Raw genomic sequence first — 25286 nt, 5'->3', positions numbered from 1 at the left:
CAAACAAAAACCTCCTCCGTTTTCTGTGCGTTTCTCGTACTACTAAAACAGTGAGGTACTTTTTGAGGTATTAACAGTAAGTCCTTCCTGACCACTTATATTTCCGTAATTAAAAAGTAACCTCTCAATCAAAAATACAAAGCTCATGCATGCTCCAAGAGCCTGACTATAAAAAAGAAAAAAATAATAACTTGACCAGTCTAGTTTAAGATAAGTAAAGGATATTATTCTTCTTGTCAATCGGCTCTTCCAGCACAAGTTCGTTCGTTGGCAGTCCTTCCCAAGATGTACCACCAGACGGGAAAGGCGCCAACTTATCTGCAACAACATACTCCATCATCAAAAGCAAAATCTGAGGTTCTGATTTTTTCTATCCAACAACTAAACTTTGATTCACGATAGGTTTATTTTAAGCATATTTATATTTACGCATATACGCTTAAGAAATATATATATATATATATATATATTTTTTTATACCTTTTCCGTCCTCATCACCGGCTAATTTTTCTCTGAGCAATCTCTTGGTGCTCTTCGGTTTGGGTTCAACCTCTGTAAAAACCAAAGCAGTTCATGTAAGTTGGAGAATAAATAAATCAGTAACCAGCCTTGTTTTGTTTTTCTTCCGGCTTCTTTAATAGTTAGATTTTAAAATTTGATCCAACTTACTTCCCACTTCGACATCTTCAAGAGAGAGAACTGCATCAAACTGTAGTAACATGGTCTCACATGTCTGCGCTAGCTTCTCAATAAACGAGCTTGCGAACTGAGCTTCAAGTTTCTGAAAAGCAAAATTTTGTTACGCAAATACTTCAGTGGAACAAAAATAGACAACACAGAGGATGCTCGTGTGAGCATTAATGGCACACGCTTGGTTATTTCCAGATCCCACTAAGGTCGAAGAAACCGGAAGTGATCTTCCGTGTGAAGCCCTAGGAGGGGTTACCTTAGAAATAACTCCTAAGGTCTTTAATTGGGAATTTAGTCTTCTAAACTTGATCCTCTCTCGTTACCTATCCTCTTTTCTCAGTTACAAAATTACACGCCAGTGGCTTAAAAATGAGCAACCTTCTCTGATTTTATCGTAAACTGTGCACGCTCTAATCACGACTGAGCATCAAAGGGATTGCTGATGACTGACCGCTAATGCTTCTGCATGTTGTTTAGCTCCATCCAAGGCTTCTTGTCTTCTTCTCTCCTCGCTGCTACAAAGTGTGTCCATCTCGGTTCTGTTGTGTGGATGGCCCAGAGATGGTCGCAGTTGAGATTGATGTAAATTCTGGAAAACGTGCGAGCATATGAATATCACTCGTCACGTAAACATTTCTCCAAAGGAAAAAAGAGATCAATAACAACAGCAAACAGAGAGGAAATGTCTAAATGATACATTTAACTCCAGCTCTGCATGTTCAGAACTCGTGTAGCGAGCTTAAATTTTCCTTTTTGTATGGTTCTTAGGAGATTTCTTGGATAAGGAAAGAGGGCAGACCTGCCAAAAGCAAGACAATGAAAGCTAGCAACTACTGTGAAGTACGGTACGCTGTCAGCGATCGAGTAAATTTCTTATGATAGCCGCGAGCAGTTTTTATGTTACTTTACCTTTCTTTTCTCTAGTTCTTGAACTCTGACTTCATAGTCTTCCTCTAATTCTTTCCTCTCTTTGGCCAAGTCCCTGAGCTGATCAGCGACTATTATCTGCACCACAAGTGGCGGGAGGTGAACTAAAATTACTGAAAACTTCTGCATCTGCGCGCGAAGTTCTGTTAAAAAATTAATAACATGAAAAAAAGAACATCAACAACAACCATAGACGTATCTCCGAAAAAAACATCGACAACTAGTTCTAAATTCTTCTGCGTTGCCTGTTTAGTTTAGAAATGACTAGTGAAATTTAGAAATGGCTTAACAGATGATTATCGGTGACCCATACTTCTTCCGCCGGGTAGACAAGCAACAAGCCCGGAACAAAATGAGACTTCTGCAGTCCATTCCATCTGTGAAGCTTGACAGCAAGGTGTAACTTGAAAATTAACCATGGTTTAGGAAAGGATTTTCGATCAGTAACTTACGTCGAAGAAACCCTTGACCGTAACCCAATACGTGTCTGAAAACACTCTCAACCTCTATTTTTACTCCCATTCTTCCTCACCTTGAATACACGAGTTGTGATATTCCTCGGCCTGAGTTTTATAAGAAGTCAACCGCTGAACCAATGCTTCCGCGCACAGATCAAAATTTTCATGAATAGCCTGGGGCCGCGTTGGAGTCCGTTGGCCTTTCTGGCGATAATACATCTTGCGGAATACAAAAGTGGAAAATGTTAGTTAATGTTAAAGATTCGAGTAAATGTGCCAGAGTAAAATTCACAAATACCTCAGAAGTAGCCAATAAACCCTCCAGGCCTTCCCTCAATGTGTTTTTGATACGCGCCATAAAGTGTCTAGGACGAGACAAAATCACACTTGTAAATACACCTCAGTAGGGCTAGGAAATACTTCACTCTTTGACTGATTTGAAATTTTCTGCGATTATCCAAAAGACTACTGCATTGTTGGTACCTGTAGAAAAGCGTAGATTTGAGTTTTTTCCACGCCTCAAGCCTACACAGGTAATACGTGGACAGACAAGCCGGGCCCCGCTCTAGGAAGATTGGGCCCTATCTATGTCATTATGTGCTACCTCTCTCCATCCAGGAGTATAAATGGATAACAGTCAACTGTGGGCAAAACCTGACCAAACGTTGGTGGTGACTTTCGATGAACTTTCATCTTACACGGGGGGAAGGGGGGGGGAGGGGAGCAGCAATACTGTTTCGGAAACCGTAATGAGCTCTTGAGGCATGGGCAACTTGGGGCTATTTGGCTCGTGTCGTTATACTTTTTACGTTACACAATTTATTAAACTTGTGCCTTATTACAGACACCAAATAGAGCATTGAATAAATTATGTCAAAAAAGACGAGAGAAAAGCCCGAATAAAACGCAAATGATATAAACATCAGCTTATTTGTTGAAGAATTTCGGGCTGACTGAACAAACTTTACAGGTAATAATATTCATACCTTCCCTCTTCCACCTTTTCACCAAACACCAGGTATTTCTTGTCGTATCTAGGTCCCGAAGGATCCCGTCTAGACGCACTTACTTTTCGACTGTTCAGAAATAAGCAAATGGATAATAAATCTGTTAGACAATCTGAAATATGACACACAAATGTAACTTTAGAAGTAGGAGTCTGATGTGATGAACCCCTACTGCAAAGAGCCACAAAATAGTGGGGCTCTTTTTTGTAGAGAAAAGAGTCTTCTCCCTGATCAAGTACCCTTACGTACCTTTTTGAAACTGCTCCTGGAAATCCCTTCAGAACCAGACAATCATTTCAATTTTTTCTACCGTACATACATAACTGTAATGTAACATATCACGGTGTGGTAGCGATGGCACTCAATTTAAACCAGCTAGTGCTTAAATGGAGACATCCCGTTTAAATTTTTGTTCGAATCATTAAATCATTAATACCGGTACGAAGGAATCGTTCGCTTTTTTACTTGACACAAGCAATAAAAACTTGAAAGACGTTTCGCGTTTCTTTGTGTTATTGGTTCATCTTTAACCGCAATGTTAATTCGCATTTCATGAGAAGAAAGTTTTCATCTGCGTTAACCAAAATCATTGGCATCATTGCTCATTCGTTCTGCAGAGCTTCTTCTTTGCTCTTAGCGTGAAACAGCATTTTTTTTCTATCATCCATCCTGTCGGTATACGTAAATGTAGACTAACTGAATCAGCAGAAGACCGCTGAACTAAGCTTCTTCAAAGCCACATTTTATTTTCTTTGAGAAATCATATCAATATACCAGAAAGTAAGATACAGAATCTGAAGAAATAACACAATTTGATTTTTCTCACCCAGCGCTCCTTTGTCTTGACTTTAGATCCTGATCTGAAAGCTTGTGGCTAAGCTAAAGACAATCATCGATCAACAATTAGCATTAATGCACTCTACAACTGGCTTACTCTTTTCAATAAAAACGTTTATGGTCCGTTCTTGACACAACCCTAATAGAATCTGCCGTGCAACGCCACGCCACACATTGTGATAGTTCTTATCTTTTCACTATCCATCATCGAAAAAGCGTGTAAAAAGAAAGGTAAGAGTTGGTTTTGTTAAAACTTAACAACCTAGTCATGCCAGTATAGCTAAGAACGTTTACTGAGGATTAAAAAAACTAAAACAGACATGAAACCAAATGACCAAAACTGAAATAGTTGTACCCATTGATCAAACACAAGTCAAAATGGCATAGTTTTAGTACAAAAAGTGAATTAAAATACCTCTCCTGGGACTGTTTTTGGTCTTCCATCACCATCTGTGGCCCTCGCTACCCTTGAGAGTGATGCTAAAAATAACGAAATAATGTAATTAAAACCTCAGTTAGAAAACCTTGTTACGTTATAATGTTATCAAAATCACTGAATGTTCGTATTCAGTGCTACTTACGAGTACTCTTGGGTTTGACTCCGTCCCCATTCTGTGTCTCAGTGGATTCTGTAGTCTCCGTGTTCTCTGTTACCGTTTTCTGGGAAATCTTTTTCTTGCTTTTCTTTGGCCTGTTGAGGGCAAAAATAACTCAAGCGTTTTTTCAACAGTATTATAGACAGATAAACATCCAAACGTGGATTATTTCATAAAGAATATCTTGCGTCAACAAATGACCGTTTTCAGTGAATTGAACGTTGGTATGGCATCACAGTACAAGTGATTAAGAAGATACGCGCGCTCTGACAAATCTAGGATTATTTCCTATCTTTCTACAATAGTCGTCCCGCGCCATGTTATAATACCACGGACGCCCCCCTCTCTACATTGTTAAACTCAATATGCAACAAAATACAGTTTCTCTGAAAATAATCTCATTAATGATACAAAATAAGTTCAAATAATACTTCAGAGAAGACACAGAGAAAGAACGAGAACAAAAACAAAAGTAATAGGAGACAATCATTTTAGCTTAAAGAAGGTTACAATTGCAACTCTTAACAGTTACACAATTTAGGTAGATAGTGACTACCTTCAACAAAAAGAAAGAAATATGATTAAAGAAGTTCGGAAGAGATTGTTAGTGGGGATTTCAGAGACATACTTTGGAGAAACCTTCCCTTCAGACAGAGTAGGTGACAAAGGACTCTCAACAAATTGACGATAATTTTCAGGAGAAGGAAAGTTGTACACACGACGCCACGACAAGATCGTCTTTCCTACAACCGCGCTCTGGACCGTGGTTAACAGTTCATCCTCACTGGAGTCTGAATACAGATCTTCAAGTTCTTCCTCCACGATAGTACAGAGAGAAGCACTGTAGAGAACGTTAAAGGATTGAAAGAACACGAAACAGAGAGAAAGAATAAGAGAAGGCAAAACGCAAAAGGAGATACAGAGATTTCTGTTACTAAAAGCACTTGAAAATGGTTACACGCTGCACAACTGAGATAGTGTATCAAAACCCCGACGACTCTGGAGTAAGATATTCAACCTTCAACTTTATGTAATGCAAAAGAAAGAGATTGAGTGAGCATCCGGTGAAAAATGAGGGAAAGAAGGAGGTAAAGGAGGAAAATAATGCTCAATGAAAAGAGAACTTCCTCCTAAAGCCAGGCAATTAAAGCAAGGTCACCAATGACATGAGGGCTAAAGATCCCGCGCTTAAAACTTAGAACGAAAACCACAATCAGTGCAAGAACCACACACCGGACACAAAGAAAGAGCAGAGATCAACACTACAAATATTGATAAAGTAAGGAAGACTTAACAGAACTAAAGTGCATACAAAGTAAGGAAGATTTCCATAAAATTGACAATGTTTTGGCATGAAAAAACGCATATTACAAAAAAAAAAAAAGGATTACGGAATCCACGTATACCAAGAAATCTCTCCTATCAAGCACACGTACGACACTTGTATTATTCTCGAGCCACTTAAATAATATATGCCTTCGCTATTGCTGATTAGATTAATTGATAAATTGGGGCTCAATTTCGTGATGTCAAAAAAGTCTCTTCATTTTGGACATCCCCAAGAAGTAATCTATGGACCTCTTAAGCAGAGATTTTGAAAAAAAACACATTATAAGGAAAAAATATTTTGAACAGATGCCAACTAACTTGAGCGTTCCCTTCGATCCTTTGTCTTCCTTCTTTTCTTCTTCTTTCTTATCCTCCTTTCTCTTGAGGCCGGCCTGTAGAATCGCCAGACTGGGCGTGGCAGGATTTAGTAGACAATTCAAGTACAATGACCTTTCATGGAATGTTTGGAGGATCGGGATTAAGCTGCTTTGTACATCACGAGCTGTCACTTGCTGCAGAGGAAGACGATTAACAGAAACAGTCCGTGTAGAATATCACGTTCAATGTTCTCTTTAAGTTTCAGTTGCAATCACCATTAAAATAGTCTAACATAATTGGTGCACTATTCATATTGGCAAAGTAAATATGTCAATGGCGCCTACCTAGGTAATCTAATTGGGTATAATTTAATTCAAATACTTTCAAATATCTAAAAATCGGACACTAGCTTTTAAAATCGCATATCGGACACGTGCCAAAAATTTAAAATCGGTTAAGTGAGGAAGTAAATTATTTTTTTGAAAATATTATTTACCCCAGTTTAGCTAACTTCCTTTCAAAACTTTTACAACTCTACAGAATACTAAGTAAATTGGAGGTGCGCCGTTCACATTTTTGACCTTCTTGTTCTTTTGAAAGCCCATCGATTTAAACGTTTTAGTATCGTTTCCACTCTTTGAAAAATCAGAGGCTTTTTCTCGACTGTTGATTTTACAAGTGTAAGTCATTTTCAGCTAACAGCGTCAAAGTAATGCTCTGGTTTCATAGGTATTCCACTTTTAACGACCGCCACAAAAAAGTAGTAGTAGAGAAATAAATTTTACCACAACTTATTCAGTGCTTTTCGATAACGACTATGACTTTTACTTTCATTTATGTAACCTTTCCAATGCCTCATTGGCTGTGGTTGTTAGTGAAGGACAGCAATGCTCAAACCTCTAGTTCCATAATTAGCGATACTTGCTTGCTTCTGATTGGTCGGCCAATAAACCCCCAGCTTGTTTTCAGACAATAGAGGGGAACTTTGAGGCTTCTACGTTACATTCTTCCGTTTGAACTGACGCTTTCTCTTTGCATCGCCAATATCGTGCAAGTAACACGAATGACACTGAACAGTTCTATGACCAATAAACTGTCGTCAAAGAACTCACCTCTTTGTCAAGATTTGGTTTTTCAACTGCATCAATGTGACGTTCAAAGGTGGACAAATAAATGGCGAGCTTTTTCGCTTGAGAATTGCTAAATGCGACCTGAAATACAAGACAGGTACTTCAAAGCTAGACATTTGACTGCAGGGCGAGGTTTGTGTCTATGGGGAGTGAAAAATTATTAAACAAGCGAGTTCTCATGACAACAAGTGTACTTTAAGTCAATAGCTTACCTCACTTTTGACTTTGACTTGCGTGTTTGTGAGCCACCTCGTTACTTTTTCCATGAATGTTAAGTCAAACAAATGATTTTTAAATCTAAAAATCAGAGCAAACACCATTGATAAACGAACAGATTAGGGACTTAAAACCACTGTTCCAGAACAAAGGTTCTACACAGCACGAAGCACAAAGAAAAAAGGCCAAATCTCAGGTTGGCAGTCCTTATAGACTGAATTGAGATCTCTCTGTAATAATTCACTACACATTCTCTCTGTGCATCATTTCCACTTAATTATAGCATTCAAATAAAAAAATCGCGGATTCCCTTTCTTAAAATAGAGGAACCTCCCTAAAGGGATAATTCGTCACTTTACCGTAACCGAGTACAGTGATCAACCTTTTTCCCCCGCAAAATATCAAGGACCAATTTCCACGGAAGAATACGTAGTAAAATCCACAAAAAGGTGCAAGCAGACGTCACTATGACTTTCAAAGGTGTTGCTGCTACGAAAAAAACATATAGACGCCTCTCTACCTCCGCCGTTTCTCTTACCAAATTTACGTACCTATAAGATAGATATCTAGTGGGAAGATTTTGCAATAACCTCAGTACAGAGTATATTTGAAAGGAAACGACCTATAGATCACGTGTGGCGAGATATGAGTTCACAATACCTTGAGTCCCAGCTCCAACTACTTAAAATTCTAACAGTGATATTCAGAGATAATACTCGGCCAAAAACACTCAAGTACGACCGTAGAGATTTGTATGACCGTGAAGAAGAGTTTCCGAGTAGGACCCTCATAATTCAATTTATAAATTTACTATCCATTTGCTACCTGTCCTCCAGCTTTCCAGCATAGTCATATGCTGCTTCTAATCTTTTGGACTCCATTCCTTCTAATTCAGCCATGAAAGATCCTTCAGACGAGTCGATCTTGTTTGCCATACGCTCCTGAAAGAGTCATGCAATGACAGTGAAGATTCAATACTACCAAAGAAAGAGACAGCCCGTTAGAAAGAAGACTGATGCCAGCAAAAGTACTTACTAGTTTCTTTCTGTACTCATCTACTTCATCCGTCGAAAAATTTCCACCATCAGAGAATACCCTACAAAAAAGAAACAAAAACAAAAACAATGAAACACAAGTTAGCTCATTCACGATGTCACGCTAGCTGTTTTTGCTGTTTATTACTCGTCAAATTGGTAGAAACCACAAAAAACGAACAAAGCCGAATAGAAAAGCACTAAAGGTACAAATTAGCGAGTAAGAAACGAAGACAGAGAAGATTAACACGGATTCCAGACTCGCACTTAAAACAAATTAAGCTACATTTTTCATGGTACGCAAAAACACGAGTCCGTCACCTAATGACTCTCCATGATAAAGTAAAGCGCACTCACTTTAACTGTGTCTCTCTACACTAAAGACTCAACTTGGGCTCAATGCAAGAACTACATTACATGGTACTTAATCTCTTGCTAAACTTTACTACATGGATCATGGAAAGCTTACTTGAACGTCTTCCTGAATCTTGCATTTGAATTCCGTAGAGTGCTCAACATATCGTCCAGATCGTGACGGAACTTTCTGAGGGAAGTTCTGATCACATCCATATACTATGAACAAAATTCAAACAGAATCAGTACCTGGTAAATTTGATGGATAATTTTTTGGATACAGACCCCTGGTATGACCAACAGAGTACGGGTGGAGAAGATTAATATCTCTGTTTTTTCTGGTGTTATTGTGTGTTGTTTAAATCTTGAGCCATATGTATTACAAAAGAAACCAGCGTTTGGATAAGACTTGATTAAAGCCCAGATCTACCGAAAACAGTATGTGAGTCCTTGTTTTGTGCGAAGGCGAATTTACCCTAGCGAGATCTGAGAGCCTGACGAGGATAACTTTTAACAAGCAAGGACAACTTGTCAGCAACACCTGCCAAGAAAATCTCGTAGTGTAGAATTTCAATTTAACTTTTACAGATGTCCTTGTTGAGTCATCTACATTAGCGATAAAAAAGAAGACCTTACTTGCTCAACTCGCCCAGTTACTTGATCTTGAATCACCAAGAGTCTGATAGAAAAACGATAGAACATTCTTTCAAATTTTTGAAATCGGCACTGAAACTCCCGACCTGCGTATAAGGTGTATTTCTGTTATGTTTGAAGTCGCTGTGGTTGTTTTTAGTCAAGCCATGCCTCATGAAGGGTGTGCCCCATCCCTCAGAGCACAACCATCGCAAATTAACATCAAGCGTCACAAGACAGGCCCTCCGCTAGAATCCCCAGGGTAAGAGAAAGAGAGGGTGACCAAGGAACATCTGGTGTCGTGACCTCGAGGTTAACATCAGAAAGACCGGCCACTCATGGAGCCAATTAGAAAGGATGGTCTCTGGCGGACTGTTGTTGACGGCCTATGCCCCAGGAGGAGCAATGGGCTTAGATATATAGTTGCCTCAAGAATCCATAGACTTTAACAGGTACTTTACGACATAAAAAAATCAATATCGAAGAAGAAAAAGGAAAAGGATAAACCAAAGAGATAACTACAGCTGCAGAACAGCAATAATTACTACACAACACAATGTAATCAGAAACACCTTAGGACATACATTAATACTTTGAAATAAATGCAAATGTACGTACTCGTGAGTTTTAGTCGCAGATGTAAATGTTGCTTCGAGTTCTTGAACAGAATGTTTAAAAATGTCCGTCTGAAAAGAAAAAAGATGTGAATTGGAGTTAGTTCATGATTTTCATCAAGTTGTTCCATTGTCGATTAAAAAGTCCGGTGACCCTCTAAAAGGGTGATGAATTTAATTCGTAAGGAGAATTTTCACGGTTATCATTTCTTAAAGTTAAAGGATTGACGATTAAGTATGCCTAGGTATCGCTAAATTCATCTGGTGACGGCAAAGTACGTCTAGTGACGGCACAGTACGTCTAGTGACGGCAAAGTACGTCCAGTGACGTCAAAGTACGTCTAGTGACGGCAAAGTACGTCTAGTGACGGCAAAGTACGTCCAGTGACGGCAAAGTACGTCCAGTGACGGCAAGGTACGTCTAGTGACGTCAAAGTACGTCTGGTGACGTCAAAGTACGTCTAGTGACGTACTCATAGGCTAGCTGACGGTTAAGAGTCGATCTTACCTCTTTATCATGTTCTTCGACCATCTGTTGGAACCTGGTTTTGAACTCGTTCAACGACGTAGTAACTCCTCTACAGTGGCGTTCAACCCGCTCTCGATGCATCACCAATTCCGCTGCAAAAAACAAGATCACACTACAGTAAGCTTACACTTTTAGTTAAAGATGTGCGAAGATGTGCGAAGGAACAGTTGGTGGAGTGAAGCTCGCGTACTTCCCTCAAGAATCTGCAAAATGCCAAACCCTACCCGATGAACCCCGAAAGAACTAAGGATGCTCGCTAACGTTTCCACTACATTCAGCCCTAGATACAGGGAACACCTTCGGTACATTTTAAGGCCACAATGCCCATACATTCCTGAGAGGTATTTTACGGCTATAACGCAGTGTCAGTCAGTGAGAGTCGACTATTTTATGTAATTATCTAACGTAGAAGCACTCTGAGGGGCCTGGTGGTTAGGTGCTGGACACCCGTTCAAATTATCCGTGTCCAAACCCTGGCAGGGTTACTTTGTCTATAATATAAAGGATTAGGTATATAAGGGATTACGCTGGACGAACCTGCTCTAACATTATGCACATCCTGCTCAGCTCTGGATGCCCTTGGTTCATGTAGATGAAGTCGTAAATCTAACTCGCTGTTCAACTCCTCAACCTGCAAAGAGATTGTAAAAATTTACATCAGGAACCTTTTCTAACTAGAGCAACTGAATGTCGCCTGCTTCAGGCTTGCGCGTATTGGTTTTGTTTCACCGTGCTTTGTAATTGGTCTATCAGATAGAAATCACAACACACCAGTCAATCGTGACGCAACAATCGCATTTATTTTTGCTGCGACTCAGGCCTTATTCATGTAGGTACTCTGATCTCTGATTAGTTCCCTGGGATATCAACCTTTTTTCATCTTGGCCGATAACATGGCTTTTCTTTTTGTTTTAGGACACTAAATCGAAATGCGCCCTAACAGCGGACTGGTAACATTCACATTCTTCTCTGTTATCAAGACCGTTCGGCGGTCATGTTGGGTCTTGGAGATAAAATCTTGCATTTGGTAATACAAAATCAGAAAAGAGGGAATACCGAAAATTCACAAACTAAATATCCCTTTATTCAACTCACCTTAGCCGCTACAACACTGTTCGCTCTGTCCTTGGCTTGAATTTTCCATTCCTCGAGATGTTCCAAGAACTCCATTCTTATGCTGCAATGCAATAAAACAGCAAACTACAACCTGCTATTTATTCACTTCAACTTAGGCCTCCATCAATGGTTTTTGAGATTTCTGACCGTTACGAAAAGGAAAAGAATTGGACACAAACCCTTCTAATGTCTCCAGTAACATTCGTTTACTCATTCATTTCTCTCTTCTCGAAACGCTTAAGACCCCATATCACCCAAAATGAATAGTGTTAGTTACGAGTGATCGGAAAATTGATAGTAACTTTGGAAAATGACGGCCAATCAGAATAATACATTCAACTCATGAACCCCAACCTAACATTTTGAATGCCTCCTTCAACAACGACAAAAAGAGGTAGTCATTCACTAAATGCGTTTGCCAAACAAAATTTAAACAGAACTTTAGCAGACTTTCTCTCAAATTTTTGACGCGTTACAAAAGAGGCAGTCACTCATTGAATGCGTTTTCCAAATGAATTTCACATAGAACTTCAGCAGATTTCCTCTCGCATTTCTAATTTCTTCCATAAAGTTTTCGCCCACGCTTTTCGTTTAAATTAAGAACGAATTTTTTTCTCCTCTCTTTTTCCATTTTTTGAAAATTTCGGTAGAGAAAAGTGCTCAGTCAATCTCTTACTGTCTTTTGAGATCCAAGAAAAGTTCTTCCTTGATCACGATGGCCTCAATATAAGGCGGTACAATGTCTTCTTCTTCGTCCTCTTCTACAAAAGACAACAAAATTATCGGTATAGTTATGCTCTTTTTCATTTCACACATGGAGGGGCAAGGGTCGTAAAACCAAGAATCTATGAAGCGGTTGTCAGATTTTAGCTTTAGCAGAAAAAAAAAGCAGGCAGGTGTTGGTTGTAGACCCTGCAATCTACGAGAACAGGACTGCTTAAGATAATCAGGAAGTCGTCACGCCAAACATCTAGAAGTGCATTTTATTGGGAAATCTTCATGTCTCACCAGAATACTTTCCTCCTTCATATGGGGAAATACTCGCTTTTTATTTGACACTTTACAACACATCAAAATTAAATGAAATTGTAACCAACCCTACGCAAATAACGATAAAGCATATGACACACTCAGCAATAGCTTTCACTTAGCAACTGGTACCTTTTGTATCCGTAATAAAGGTTATACACGTCTTCATACTCTTAATACTCTCCGGACTCCCAAGCAGGCCGTGTTCACCTGGCTCCACCAGAATATAGAACGTGGTGCCGTTCGAAGTTGTGAGCACATCTTCGATGGTCTGCGCAGGAGACGTTTTCTAACAGTAACAGAAAGTATACAAAGTATGAGAGAAGGAAATCTTTTGCCCAGGGAAGGGAAAAGGGGGGGGAGGGGGGGGGGAGGGGGGGGGAGGGAGTTGAGGGATTTGTAAAAAGTCCGCTTCAGAAAAAATAGCAAATGACCTAAAAAACGAAATGAATTTGACGGGAAAGAAAGTTGACGCCTAACTCTCACTCGAACCACTGTTTTCATATGGTCACCAGTCTGAAAGAGATGAGAAGAAATAAAGGACCGCACGAAACGTTGCGTCCCTAGCACACGATTGAAGACGAGACAGTAACGACAGTACTTTTCATAACTACTTTTCATAACTACCCTGTCCTGGACAAGAAGACTACACCATCAAAGATAAATTCGTAGAGTACCTTCTTTGCTTTGCTCTGCTCTGGTTTCCCAGACTTGGAATCTTTCCTCTTTGGTTTAGTTTCAGACTACAACGAAATCAGAGTAAGTAACCGAAACGTATAACTAAAGCTTAGACCACTCAGATTACTTCAGCAATACTGAAATGTTAGCAAAAGAAAAGCACTTTTTGATATCGTTGGATTTCTTTCTCAAGTTAATGTGCTGCTTACTTTTTGCATTATTAAAGGATCTACAATTATAGGCATAGGGTGGCAAATACCAGTTAAGTGATAAGAAAACATGTGACTATTAGGAAACTATGTTAATCAAACAAACAGTTTTGGTCTGGTTGAGTCTGATTAAGTATTGAGTGCTGGGTCAAGATCTCCGATATATAACGTTTCATATAACAGACAGTCAAGTTTATTCTTGCATTTCTGTAATATGGTAAAATGGTCTTTGAGGTTCCTTGGCTCTATGGTTCCCGGGATCGGAAACCACGTCAGGCACACCAAGAAGGAATTGCTTTTGCAATTACCGAAAAAGTTGCAATAATTTAAAAAATCTTCAACAGATTTTTTCCGACAAACTGACCATTGATGATCTCCTGTCCACTTGGAAATACTTGCACACTTCACCGTCATACTTCTTCAGTTCTTCTTCGACTAAATCGGGATAAGAGCTTGACGTCCGCATTTCAAGGGCGTGGAAATCGTTATACCTGCAAATAAGAATTATTTTTTTACATTCGAGAACCAGGGCTAAAAGAAGCGGTGACTTTTTGATTTTTCGTTTTGTTTTGTTTTTTTCATACTTACAACTGTTTTATTTCATCCAGAGCTGAAAGCGCTTTTTTCAGACTATCTGTTAATGCCTAATGGTGGAAGGCAAATAAAAAAAACCAGATTAGCACAAAAGTAGAACAGATGTACCCCTCTTTTCTCGTCTGGTCACTAATGTAAAGACGCTCCTTTCGTACTAGAACAAATTATTCGATTTGGAGACTTCTACCTGTTCACTTGAATCTTGTCTCATTTTGTCCATAATGATATCCAAATTGGCTTCTTTCACCTAATGACGGTAATGACAGAACGTAAAAACAAATGGTTAACCTACATATTATAAACTAAGGCACTTCTCGATAACAAGCGACCCGTGGAAATATAAAAGCTGCGGTGAAAACCATATGGCAGATTATACGGAAATGGCCATGCTCCTAAACTAATAATTTTGGATTTCGATTCATCATCTGTTATTTGTTTGCTTCTGCCGAGAAAATGATTTATGGCAGCACGAAACGAAACAACAAATTTAGTTCTGACCCTCAGACTTGGTATATTATAGAAATCAGTAGACAACTTTCAGCGTTTCTTATCCAAGCGATATGTCCTGTACCACAGGTGTCATGTACGTATGGATCTCTATGATCCTCTAGCTCTCCGTGAATTCACTGCAGCTTGGGATCTTACGCATTCGAACAGCTTTGCCGGGGAAAGAAGGGTCCCGGTGGGGGTACCAAACGTCTCGTCTGCGTAACGATGGTCCCACCGGGGTGGCAAAGGTCCGTTTTGTTACTAACACCCCCCCCCCCCCACCCCTTACTGTACTACATATAACTGTACTATCGGATAGGAAGGTTTCAAGTCAACTGAAAATTCCATGTTTCTTCAGAAGTTACTCCGACTCAGGTAAACTAATTAGCATTGCCAATCAAAGTCTCAATAAGAAAATATGCAAGTAAATAAAAGATAACGTAAAATAATAAAAATTCAAGCTGTTTGGAGGCATACACGGAAGGTGCAGTGGAGTAATTGAGATGGGATATATCTAGAAACAAATCCAGCTGAATGACATACAAGAGGATTTGCACATAGGACCTCCAGATGTCAAAGCCAGCGTTCTAAAATACTGCTGCGCCGCTTAATTTCAAATCTTCACTCACTTGATTCGCACCATCATGGTCTCTACGATTCTTCTCCAACAGTTCCTGAAAAGGACATGTCTAGATATTAAATTCACAGAGCGTAAAAACCCTTCCCAAAAGATGTGAGCACATATTTTAATTTATTAACCCTTAAACACCCAGGATCTCGTTAGTAATCCTCTTTACTGTTGCCATACAGTCCTTGTGATTTTAGTTTGAAGAATTTGGGATTGGATCAACTTATAATCTCCTAATTATATTTTTCTTTATTCTCGTCACTTGTCTGCTTGATATTGTTTTGATATTATAACGAGAAATTCTGTCTTAGTCACTCATGGGAGTTAAAGGGTTAAACAGTTGTATTAAGTAGAGATGGCAATTTCTATCGATTTACCGGCGTAATAACCAACGCGGGATATTAGGAGACTCAGGCGGTACGAGGAAACCAAAAACGATCGAGGATTGTGAAATGAGGTCTTATTTGTTTTGCACATGACGACCTCAAAAAATATTGGGTTAACTTTCTAATATGGCAACGCTGCAAAGGACATCTTTCGAAGCCTGTCGCTTTTACGGATCGCGTTTTAGATGCAGTCGACTGAAAAGAATACTTATAACAGTACTTGTATAATAACTTGTCACAATATTGTTTTACCTGAAGGTTTCTTTCTTGTCGAGCCAACCCGATCTCGTGTAAGTCCCATAAATGTGCGGCTCCTTGTACAAACTTAAACAGAGATTTGATCATCATGACGTGAAAATTGCACAAGTTTTCCAAAGAGCGCTGTAAATGGAAACAGGTTTTTTTTAATAAGCTATCTTTCAGTACATAAGAAAGGTAAATAACGTACTTTGTAAAGTCAGAACTCTCTAAGACAGAACAAGTTACCTCCATCTTGTCGATCTCGTGTTCAAATTTGGTTTGCTTTTCACCGACGAGTGGCAGAAATGATTCATTCATCACCTGATGAAAAGTTGAACAAGAGTTTAGAACTAAGAAGCCAACAGTGAACACGAGTCCTTAAACAATCATTCTAAGTGAAATAGGTAAACGAAGTTCAGTTCAATGACTTGCAATGTGTTACTTATCCGTGGTGGAGAAGATCGCTCTACATGTCAGTTGGTTAGAACCTTGCAACACTTCCATGTTTCGCACTGTTTCATGCTTGAGCGATCAACTGACCCAGTAAATAATATATCCACAGCTGAAGGTACAGGTTAGTGGCATAGACGAAAGTCGCAGCACGGAAAAAGCGGGGGGGGGGGGGGGGGGAGAAGGAGAGAAGGAGGAAACCAAACGCGAACCAGAACAAAGATAAAACAAAATTATAACCCTCTCCTTGCGGCACAAACTTAGTGGGATTCGAAATTCCTCTTCAAGCAAAATCCCGACGTTCCCTCCCACCTTACCCCTTTCCATTGGTTCCTTCCTTTGGTCCCTTGGTCCTTTAAAGCTCTCCTCCCTCTTGCCCCCTTCTTTGGCCCTTCCTGTTTAAAACCCCTCCTTTTTAGGACGCCCCCACTTTTCCCCATGACCTCTCGGCCCCATACCCCTTTGTTTCCTCCTTTATGGTTCCTTCATTTTTACTGTTGTCTTTCTAGCGCTTTTTTAAATCAAATGGGCAAGGGGGGAAATACTGAAACGTTGATACTGAAACTAAATATCACATGGAATATCAACATGCTTTGACAGCTTTTTATTAAGAAGCTGCTATAAGGAAATTTGATTTATAAAAATATTAGGATGTGTTGGTCACCTCTTCTGTTCTCACTGCATTAAGAATTCCCCCTGACAGGAACTGTTCCTGGAAACAGGAAACAACACAATAGCATTTCTTTAAAAATTCTAATTTTTCATTTAATCGTTCCAATAGTTCAAGGGCTACGTCAGACACTGTACGCCACATTTTAGAACCTTAAGAACCTTAAAAAAATATCTTCCTAGAGCAATTCGCCAGTGTGGTGGTATCTTTAAACACAGGGTGGTGTGATACGTCTATACCGCTATTTCCGTTGCCTAAACCCATGGGTGAAAAGAGGCTGACTGCTCAAGTCCTTTCCTGGCCTTTCCATCACCGTGACCCTGTCACCGTGACCTTATCCCCGTGACCCTTGCTCGTCACCTCCAAGCTAAGCGGCTAAGGATCTCGGAGGAGCTCATCCCCCAGAGGTGCGCTGTACAGACCCACAAGGGTGGGAACATAACGAACTGACCAACTGTGGATGAAATAGCGAAGACGCTGTAGCGGGGTGCTAGATGGTGTCAACACCCGTGGAATAAGAATTGACTTGAAGGGAACGAGGTTGGTGAAGATAGAGGGGATAACTGCAGATTATTGATGGCAAACTTATTGACAAATGAGAAAAGATTTCTCTAGAAGGACAAACCATGACGTTGCTTTGAATAATTAGCAAACCTTGACACGGTTGACTTCCTCCATGCATTGGTCGATAACCCGATCATACTCGCTTTGTATAATGTCTTTGTATCTGGCATGGACTTCCTCTGTAAGCACAGAACAAAAAAAAAAAGAGGAGGTGTGAGACGTGAAAGGTGCAAAACCTAATATTCTGAGCTGGTTTAATGGAAACGCTTTTGCATCAAGTAAATGAAGAAACCAATCGCCAAACTTCTTAATCCCGAAGAGTTTGAAAGTAACACAACGCTTGCAATAGTAAAAAAAATTGGATAAAAAAGGATATCGAATTTAAGCTGCCATGTTCCATGGAATCTTTAGTGACAATAATCTTTACAAGAAACGAAGACAGTAAAAACCACAAAGATAAATCTACTTATTAATGTAAGTTCCATAGAGGTAACATTCAATTAATGCAGGAAGAAAAATTTTCCATTGAGTGCCGAACGTAATCCGCTATTGCACTGCTTTTTCCTCACCTAGATCAACCAATCAGAAGCAAACAACAACCTAATAAGAATTGTTCTCTCACGTTCTCCTGCGCCTGAGGCAGTTTTCTTGTTTTCACTTTGACTTCACATTGGCTCCTTAAGTCATTTTTCTTTCTTCTGATTGGTCGTTGTGAATTCCTTTCATTTTGGCTTTGTAACATCCAATCAAAAATAGACTTTAGAATGAACATACCAAGTTGACGGCATATGTCTGTCAGTCCAGTGTTCCACTGATAAACAGCAGATTTAGTGGAGTTAGGAGGCCTCATATTCCTGTATGAAAAAAGTGGCCAAATCAGAATGAAACAATGAAAACAGGCGCTACAAAAAACGCACGGGGCATGAACAGTGTACATTTTAAATGACATGTGTGCTCCGTTTAGCAAGCCTGTTTCGCAACTGAGAGTTGCACAACAAGAATAAAGAATAAAGAGCGTTTGAGACAGTAAATATAGCAAGGATTCAAGTGAGCAGTTGAGTATTAATCAAGTTCTTCATTAATTATAAAAGTAAATTTCAAAACAGGACATTGAGGAGCGAGTGCGTGGAAAAAGTAAGTCAATAATTCCACTGAGTCCCTTAGTCACTGTAACAAACCTTAGCGATTCCAGGAGATCCAATCGCTTCTTGTTTAATGTCTGTTGTTCTGTGGTGAAAAACTGCATCTTCCTTTTAAAGTCTGGCGGATCTTTCATCGCTGGGCTCTGCATGTACTCGCTGAAAAGATAAGTTGTTCAAGTTTTCAAGGAGATGCAAAGGTAACTCGCCCTTTAGGGTGTGCCATGATTCTGCCGCCAGTGAACTAATGTACCGAACGGATCTTATAGCCACAGCGGGTGTAGATCTAGGTAGGTGACTTAATCAACCTCACAGTTAAAACAGAGCCATGTCAGAGGTAAAAGATCTCTTCTGGTCTTTTTCTTTTTAAAAAAGTAACTTTCTACTTTTCTTTGTGGTAATTATAGCATGCATTTTTGTTTTAAGGAAACTGATGGTCCACACTTCAGGGTCTGGCATGGCCCACGATAAAAATAGATGAGTCGCTAGTCATGCTGACTTACTTAAATGTCTGTATGGCCACTTCACATTTCAGTTGCCTCCAGTCTTCCACCCTTCTCTGCCAGGAGATATAACACTGCCTCTCACGTTCAACATCAGCTTAAAAATTAACAATCACAGAAAGAAGATCACAAAAAGACAGATCTACTTCAACAGATCTACTTTTAATAGACCCAAATCAATAATTTTTCATTGGGAAAAAAAACTTGGCCACCGGGAGAAGATGAGTTGTATAATAACTGTATTCCTAATTAAATTCAGGTACAATTGCAGCGTGATTCGATCTGAATTCTGTTTTAAAACTGACCGCCAATACATGCGACAGGCGTAACGCGTCTGCTGAGACCTTTTTGCAAGAGGAAACTGAATAGAGTAATTTCTGTGGTCTTTATACGGGTAGATATACGCACACAGGAGAGTTAATTGAGCTAACGCTCCCCTAAATATTACTCGTAGAAATTACCACTCAGTAAATGAGAAGTGAGGTCAGCATATGCTCTCCTGTTCATCAGAATAGTAGAGTTAACGCGTTGAGCTTCTCTCTCAAGTAACCTGTGTACATCAGGTGGCATCAGGTGCGCTACTCGCTCAAGAACTTTGTTGTAACTTTTAAGAGTCTCGCGAATCTATCAGAGAGGGAGAAACACTACATATCAATAAAACTAATAAATTATTGGAACTGACTTTGATTCCAGTGTAAAAACAGAGTTAATCCCTAGGCATATTCTTAGAGTGCGAAGTAGATGCTGATTTTAAGGTATGGAAACGTGCGGCCCGCCAGCAGAAAGGAAGAAGAGGACAGACGGCGGTCATAAGATAACATGCTGATTTACAGAGGACCATTACGCCTTCAGCCAAATATTTTCGAACCTGGAAAGACCCGAGCTTACTCATTCAATATCTACGTATCATATGATCTGTTTGAATTAGATACTCACCAAATTACCCCTGTCGTTCTCCACCTGTTCCAGAATAGCATCCAACTCTCTAATCCATGTTTGACGACAAACGGAATGTCCGGAAATGGAATCCCACAGTTCCTCCAAGTCAGACAGGTTGTGAAGCAACAGGTCCTGCAATAAACCAGGAATTTTTTCTAAGATAAGAGACAGTTTTCTGTACATTGGGAATTATCTGTAGACATAGACATAAAAATTATACCATCGCTGTGAGGTTACGAATGAGAAAAAAAGTCATTCATTTTGTACAAATTGACCGTTGTACTTACATCATCACTTTTGATTGTTTGTAGCAGCTGCTCTATTTCTGTGACAGAACGAAAAGTCACAGTTATCAACCTATTTCGAGGTCAATTAAAATTCCTAACACTTAACAGTACCAGCAAATAAAAAAAAATCTTTCTTAGAACTAAATACAGCAAAACGGTTATTTATCACTATTTTGGCACAGAATCATGGGAAAAAAAGTAAGATGCAAAAACTTCCTTGATTCTTTTTAGCGCCTTGAAAGGTGATAACCAAACATTTGGCCTTAAATCACTCAAAACAAGTCTATTACCTGTATCATTTTCAAGCAACTGCTCTTTTAAATTCTCACATGATTCAAGAATGTGTGGTTCCAGTTCCTGAAAAGAAATTTAACGAAATAATATGAGGTCTAATAAGCCGATAGAGTTACTTCCACTGCTGTTTCTGTTATGTCATACGAGGGAAGCCGATCTTAAAAGGTTGTCAGTATTCCATCTCCAGTCAAGAGCTACTGGGGAACTGCCAATTTAAAGATAAATGAAAACCATCCTTTAAAAACGAAGATGGAGATGGTTCAGGCATGTCCTTCAGAGAGTACCCGACAGCATTGCAAGTGTGGCCATCCACCTGACACCAGAGGGATAGAGAAAGAGAGTCCGACCTTGAACAACTTTGTGGTGGACAGTTGAGGTAGAGATAAAGTACATAGTACATGAAACATGGGGGAAAATCCAGAAGTGGGCTCAGGATAGGAACAAATGGAAAGATTTCATGGCTACCCTTTATGTGCCAAGAGGGGTGATGAGCAGTAAGTAAGTAAGTGTTTCTGCCATGCTGTTACAGTAATTTACAGTACTGGTATTTTCTGCAGCAGTGAAAAAGTATTAAAGCTGCTAACTCTCAGCTTGACTTCCATTAAATTCAAGCAGATCTATTACATACATGCTGATCACCAACATAAAATTGCAAAACAAATCCACCTCCAGCATGTTTCATGAAATATACACAATCATTAATCCCTCTACATTAATCTCATCAGTGTTATTATTACAATTTGCTCCCAATAACAATGATCAACCACCCACTGTCTCTGTGCACAAAAAACAATCAATCATTTTTTACAAAGACTATGATTAACAAGTGGTGTTTACATGTTCATGTACATGTATCTACTTACAGCATTGATGACTCCAAACTCTTGATACATATCTTCCAAATATGACTCATGTCTTAAATATGGAGGAAAGTTTTTTTTAAAAAATAGTGATTTATAATCCATCAATGATTTTTACTTGAATGAGATTGATCTTTTATTGTGAAACATGACTAAATATTCCCTAGCTAAAATGGGGAATATCCAAGTGCTAAATAATACGCAAAGAATAGACACAAAAGCCTTCAAGTGGCTTAGAATTTGTACATTTTTTCTTGACCATAATCTGTTTCTGAGAGCTCGTACTGATTCTTCTAACTTTGTCCTCAGTTCACCTTCCTGTCTCAGAGCAGAGACTGTCTGCACAAAAATATCTGTCATTGAGTAAATTTTAACGCCAAATGGAAGAAACATAAAAATGTGAAACCATTGAACATTACATGATATTGCTTTCAAAGGTAATCACTGGCTTGGGTAAATATATATGAAATAATCAAAACAGCACAACTGCTGCATCAAAATTCATCTCACCTTTCCTTTCTGCTTGCCTCTAGTCTCTCAATGATATTTGTCTTCTTGTAAGTTGTCTCTAAAGGCAAAAAAGGGGGAATAAAAGTTGAATAAATTTATGGCAACAGTTATCAATCAGAAATTACTTCCGATCATTTCTTGCATAGTATAGAGAAGCTGAAACAATCTGAAATTACTGAAAACATATACAATGTATTTACATTGATGGTACCATCCACAATAATTACGTACTTGGTGTATCTGGAAGCCCTCTGACTTCAAGAGCATCAAAATAGCTATCTGGTTTGGAAGTATTCTGTATGGCATCAAGAGCTGCATATCTAAAATCAATTACATTTATTTAAATAATACATTATTAATAATGAACTACTGAACACTTCTGTTAACTGAAACCAAGTTTTTATGTGCATGCATCATCTTTACCTTGGTGGTAGAACCTATGTGCTGTCATGAAGGTCTAAATAAACTTCTAGTTTGACTTGATCTACAGCAATTAAACATTAGGCATAGATGGTCTGGGAGTGACAATCACTGTCAATCAATTACCCAGACATTGAGTGGATACTTAGCACAACAGGTCATACAGGTTAAAAAAAAACTGTTTATGATAGGGGATATTGATCAAATGAAGCCTTTAAGTGCTACTGTGGTTCTTTCTTTATTCACTCCGAGCTTTCGCTGTTCTACGGCATCATCAAGGTTGCTCCCTGATGATGCCATAGAACGGCGAAAGCTCGGAGTGAATAAAGAAAGAACCACAGTAGCACTTAAAAGCTTCATTTGATCAATATCCCACATCATTACGACATGCTACTAAAGGACACGTTCAAACGTTTTGTTTATGATAGGTAGACAGAATCTACCTGAAATTAAAAGGGCTTTCAAGGTTATTCAAACCACTATATTCAAAATTGCAGCCTTGTAAACATCCTTTATTTTTATTAAGTTTATTCTCCTTTCTCATTGTAGGTATTTTTCATGACTTACTTGAAATGCACAGGATTCTCTATGCTACTCTCATTTGGCCGGCCCTGCATCCATCTCTTTTGCCGGTTCGTTAAAATACCATGACCAGTAACAGCTCTAGATTCCCTGACCAGAGGTAACAGAGGTGCAGACCTTGGTTTGGATGGTAACTTTTCATTTTCCAGTGCTTTCACAAGGCTTACCTAGCCAGAAAGTTAACAGCATCCAAGGGTGAAACTTACTAAATGGAGTCATGAAGTCTCTCTCTTGCTCCAAAAAAAATTACCAATATATTTGCTAACCAACATGTTAATAGCTTCAGGGAAATTAATCATTGGCTGGAAACTACATTTATGTGAGCAATCTAATTTAAACTGATAACAAAAGTATTGGTTGGCTATAGAGCACACCAGATATTCATTCCAAAGACTGCTCCACTTAGTATGTTGTTAGGTTTCAAGAGGACAATGTAGAGTCACATTAAGAATTATGTCTCCTCTCAGCATGTGCCATTGTTTCTTGTTGTTAATCACAAAACAAGAAGTTGTAAACTCATTTCACATGGCATTGTGTGCTCTGTTTAACAAATGGAGAAGCCTTGAATGTGTTCTGTTCTGCTGTAAGGCACACAGGAAGTGGGTAGAGCATGAAAGAAGTATAAGAACTAACACAAGATGTAGTCAAGTGTTTCTCTCCACTTCTTGAGTGCTCTAGCCGCTTTCCAAGTGCTTTATAACAGAACAGAGCACAGGCAAGGCTTCTCTATTTGTTTTAACATGAAAAATCCATAAAACTACCCACATATTACTTTAAATTTCAAAACAAACTTTATTTCCAAAGCGAACAACAGAGTTGTCAGCATGGTTAGAATGGTTCAAATAATCTGATTGGTTGAACAAGACTAGGGCTGTCAAAAATGTCAAATCATCAAAGTTCACAATCTGCAATAGTCAACAAACTGAAAAAGTTTGGCAGGTGGAGTTTAACACTATTGCCTGAGTTTTTGGTCTTAATACAGCTGAAAGTGAAATGTTTAAGGAAATGCGACCAAATTACAGCTCAATTAGAAAACAAACTGCTTATGGTATGTGTTTTATGAATGAACAACAGTCAAATTCACAGGAACATGAAGATTGTTCAAAATGGCAGTATAAAAAAACCTGGCTGCTGTGACTGAGGTGACCTTCCACTTAAGGCAATGGAAAGGATATTAGAGAAAGCTCTTAGTTGTTCACTTGAAGGACAGTGATGACTGGATGACTGTGGATGACTGGAGATTACCATGAAGGACTTCAGTATGATCTCAGTTGCCCATTCCTGTTTTTTTCTGTTTCATTTTTGAACTGTATATATATTACACAGGTGTTAGCTTTGTTTGATTTTCATTATTGTACATAAGCTTAAAACCTGACTAAGCATGAAAACCATTTAAAACTTTAACTGTTCATTTTTTTTTCTCTTTGAGGATTTTCATCTCTGCTCACATTATGATAACATCAAAAACAGTGCTTGGTACGTAAACATTGTAAAATACCATGATTTTTAACTACAGATTACTACTAATAGATTTTAAGGTGAATAAACAACCACAGACCCTAAAACGGCCAGGATAGTGTCACAAATCATTTGTACTAATACATGTACATGCTGCAAAGTACTACTGCAACGTAACCATCTTGAATGAAAGCATGCAAGCTTACCTTTTCGCTCTGTGCTTTTAAAGCCAGCAATACATTGAATAGTGAAGTATCGTTTAACCATCATACGTTTACATAAGCTTATAATCCACGAGAACAGCATGTAAGAAAGAGGCTGAGCCCTGATACATGTAGCAGTCTCAAAAGAGATGACCAATGGTAGCAAAAAATTAAACTAGGGTTGACAAGGAAGATTCTTACCTCAGCATCAAACACCTGCCGATACACCTCTTCCTCTGGAATTAGTCGGCGTGGCGTTACTTCAGTCTGGGCCATATCAAAAACAAATGCTTGTCGAAAATGTAGTAGAGGTTCACCTTTTCGCATAATCCGCCATTTTGGCTAAGCGTTTGTTTGTTAGCAACA

The 25286-nt window shown here is 39.0% G+C and overlaps 1 protein-coding gene across 2 annotated transcripts in view; it reads right to left on the bottom strand.

Annotated features, from left to right (window-relative positions):
• Positions 1–25286, bottom strand: part of LOC113683267 (coiled-coil domain-containing protein 180) — a 26546-nt gene extending 1260 nt beyond the window's left edge. The window contains exons 1-45 of one of the 2 annotated variants that reach the window (XM_089204734.1): positions 25122–25286; positions 23245–23426; positions 22489–22577; positions 22258–22315; positions 21751–21802; positions 20884–20950; positions 20594–20631; positions 20304–20438; positions 19829–19991; positions 19368–19464; positions 18904–19023; positions 18500–18579; positions 17816–17904; positions 17156–17203; positions 16288–16362; positions 16054–16182; positions 15417–15461; positions 14486–14545; positions 14293–14348; positions 14069–14195; positions 13495–13560; positions 12950–13106; positions 12465–12549; positions 11768–11849; positions 11210–11303; positions 10652–10764; positions 10148–10215; positions 9533–9575; positions 9012–9115; positions 8544–8604; positions 8334–8449; positions 7505–7589; positions 7275–7373; positions 6163–6356; positions 4501–4610; positions 4335–4399; positions 3909–3961; positions 3062–3151; positions 2374–2440; positions 2150–2294; positions 1600–1760; positions 1142–1279; positions 670–781; positions 481–552; positions 226–318 (exon numbers count right to left, since the gene is read on the bottom strand). In XM_089204734.1, coding sequence (XP_089060860.1) covers positions 226–318; positions 481–552; positions 670–781; positions 1142–1279; positions 1600–1760; positions 2150–2294; positions 2374–2440; positions 3062–3151; positions 3909–3961; positions 4335–4399; positions 4501–4610; positions 6163–6356; positions 7275–7373; positions 7505–7589; positions 8334–8449; positions 8544–8604; positions 9012–9115; positions 9533–9575; positions 10148–10215; positions 10652–10764; positions 11210–11303; positions 11768–11849; positions 12465–12549; positions 12950–13106; positions 13495–13560; positions 14069–14195; positions 14293–14348; positions 14486–14545; positions 15417–15461; positions 16054–16182; positions 16288–16362; positions 17156–17203; positions 17816–17904; positions 18500–18579; positions 18904–19023; positions 19368–19464; positions 19829–19991; positions 20304–20438; positions 20594–20631; positions 20884–20950; positions 21751–21802; positions 22258–22315; positions 22489–22577; positions 23245–23426; positions 25122–25247 — 4309 coding nt within the window. In that variant the 5' untranslated portion in view covers positions 25248–25286. Of the gene's footprint in view, positions 1–64; positions 319–480; positions 553–669; positions 782–1141; positions 1280–1599; positions 1761–2149; positions 2295–2373; positions 2441–3061; positions 3152–3908; positions 3962–4334; positions 4400–4500; positions 4611–6162; positions 6357–7274; positions 7374–7504; positions 7590–8333; positions 8450–8543; positions 8605–9011; positions 9116–9532; positions 9576–10147; positions 10216–10651; positions 10765–11209; positions 11304–11767; positions 11850–12464; positions 12550–12949; positions 13107–13494; positions 13561–14068; positions 14196–14292; positions 14349–14485; positions 14546–15416; positions 15462–16053; positions 16183–16287; positions 16363–17155; positions 17204–17815; positions 17905–18499; positions 18580–18903; positions 19024–19367; positions 19465–19828; positions 19992–20303; positions 20439–20593; positions 20632–20883; positions 20951–21750; positions 21803–22257; positions 22316–22488; positions 22578–23244; positions 24567–25121 lie in introns of those variants that run through there. The other variant, XM_089204733.1, reaches the window with a different exon arrangement.

The sequence above is a fragment of the Pocillopora damicornis genome, chromosome 4 (genome assembly GCF_964200805.1).
Source record: "Pocillopora damicornis chromosome 4, jaPocDami1.2, whole genome shotgun sequence".
Lineage (NCBI taxonomy): Eukaryota > Metazoa > Cnidaria > Anthozoa > Scleractinia > Pocilloporidae > Pocillopora > Pocillopora damicornis.
The sequence above is the reverse complement of the archived record's forward strand: the minus strand, read 5'-3'. Positions and strand labels throughout refer to the sequence as shown.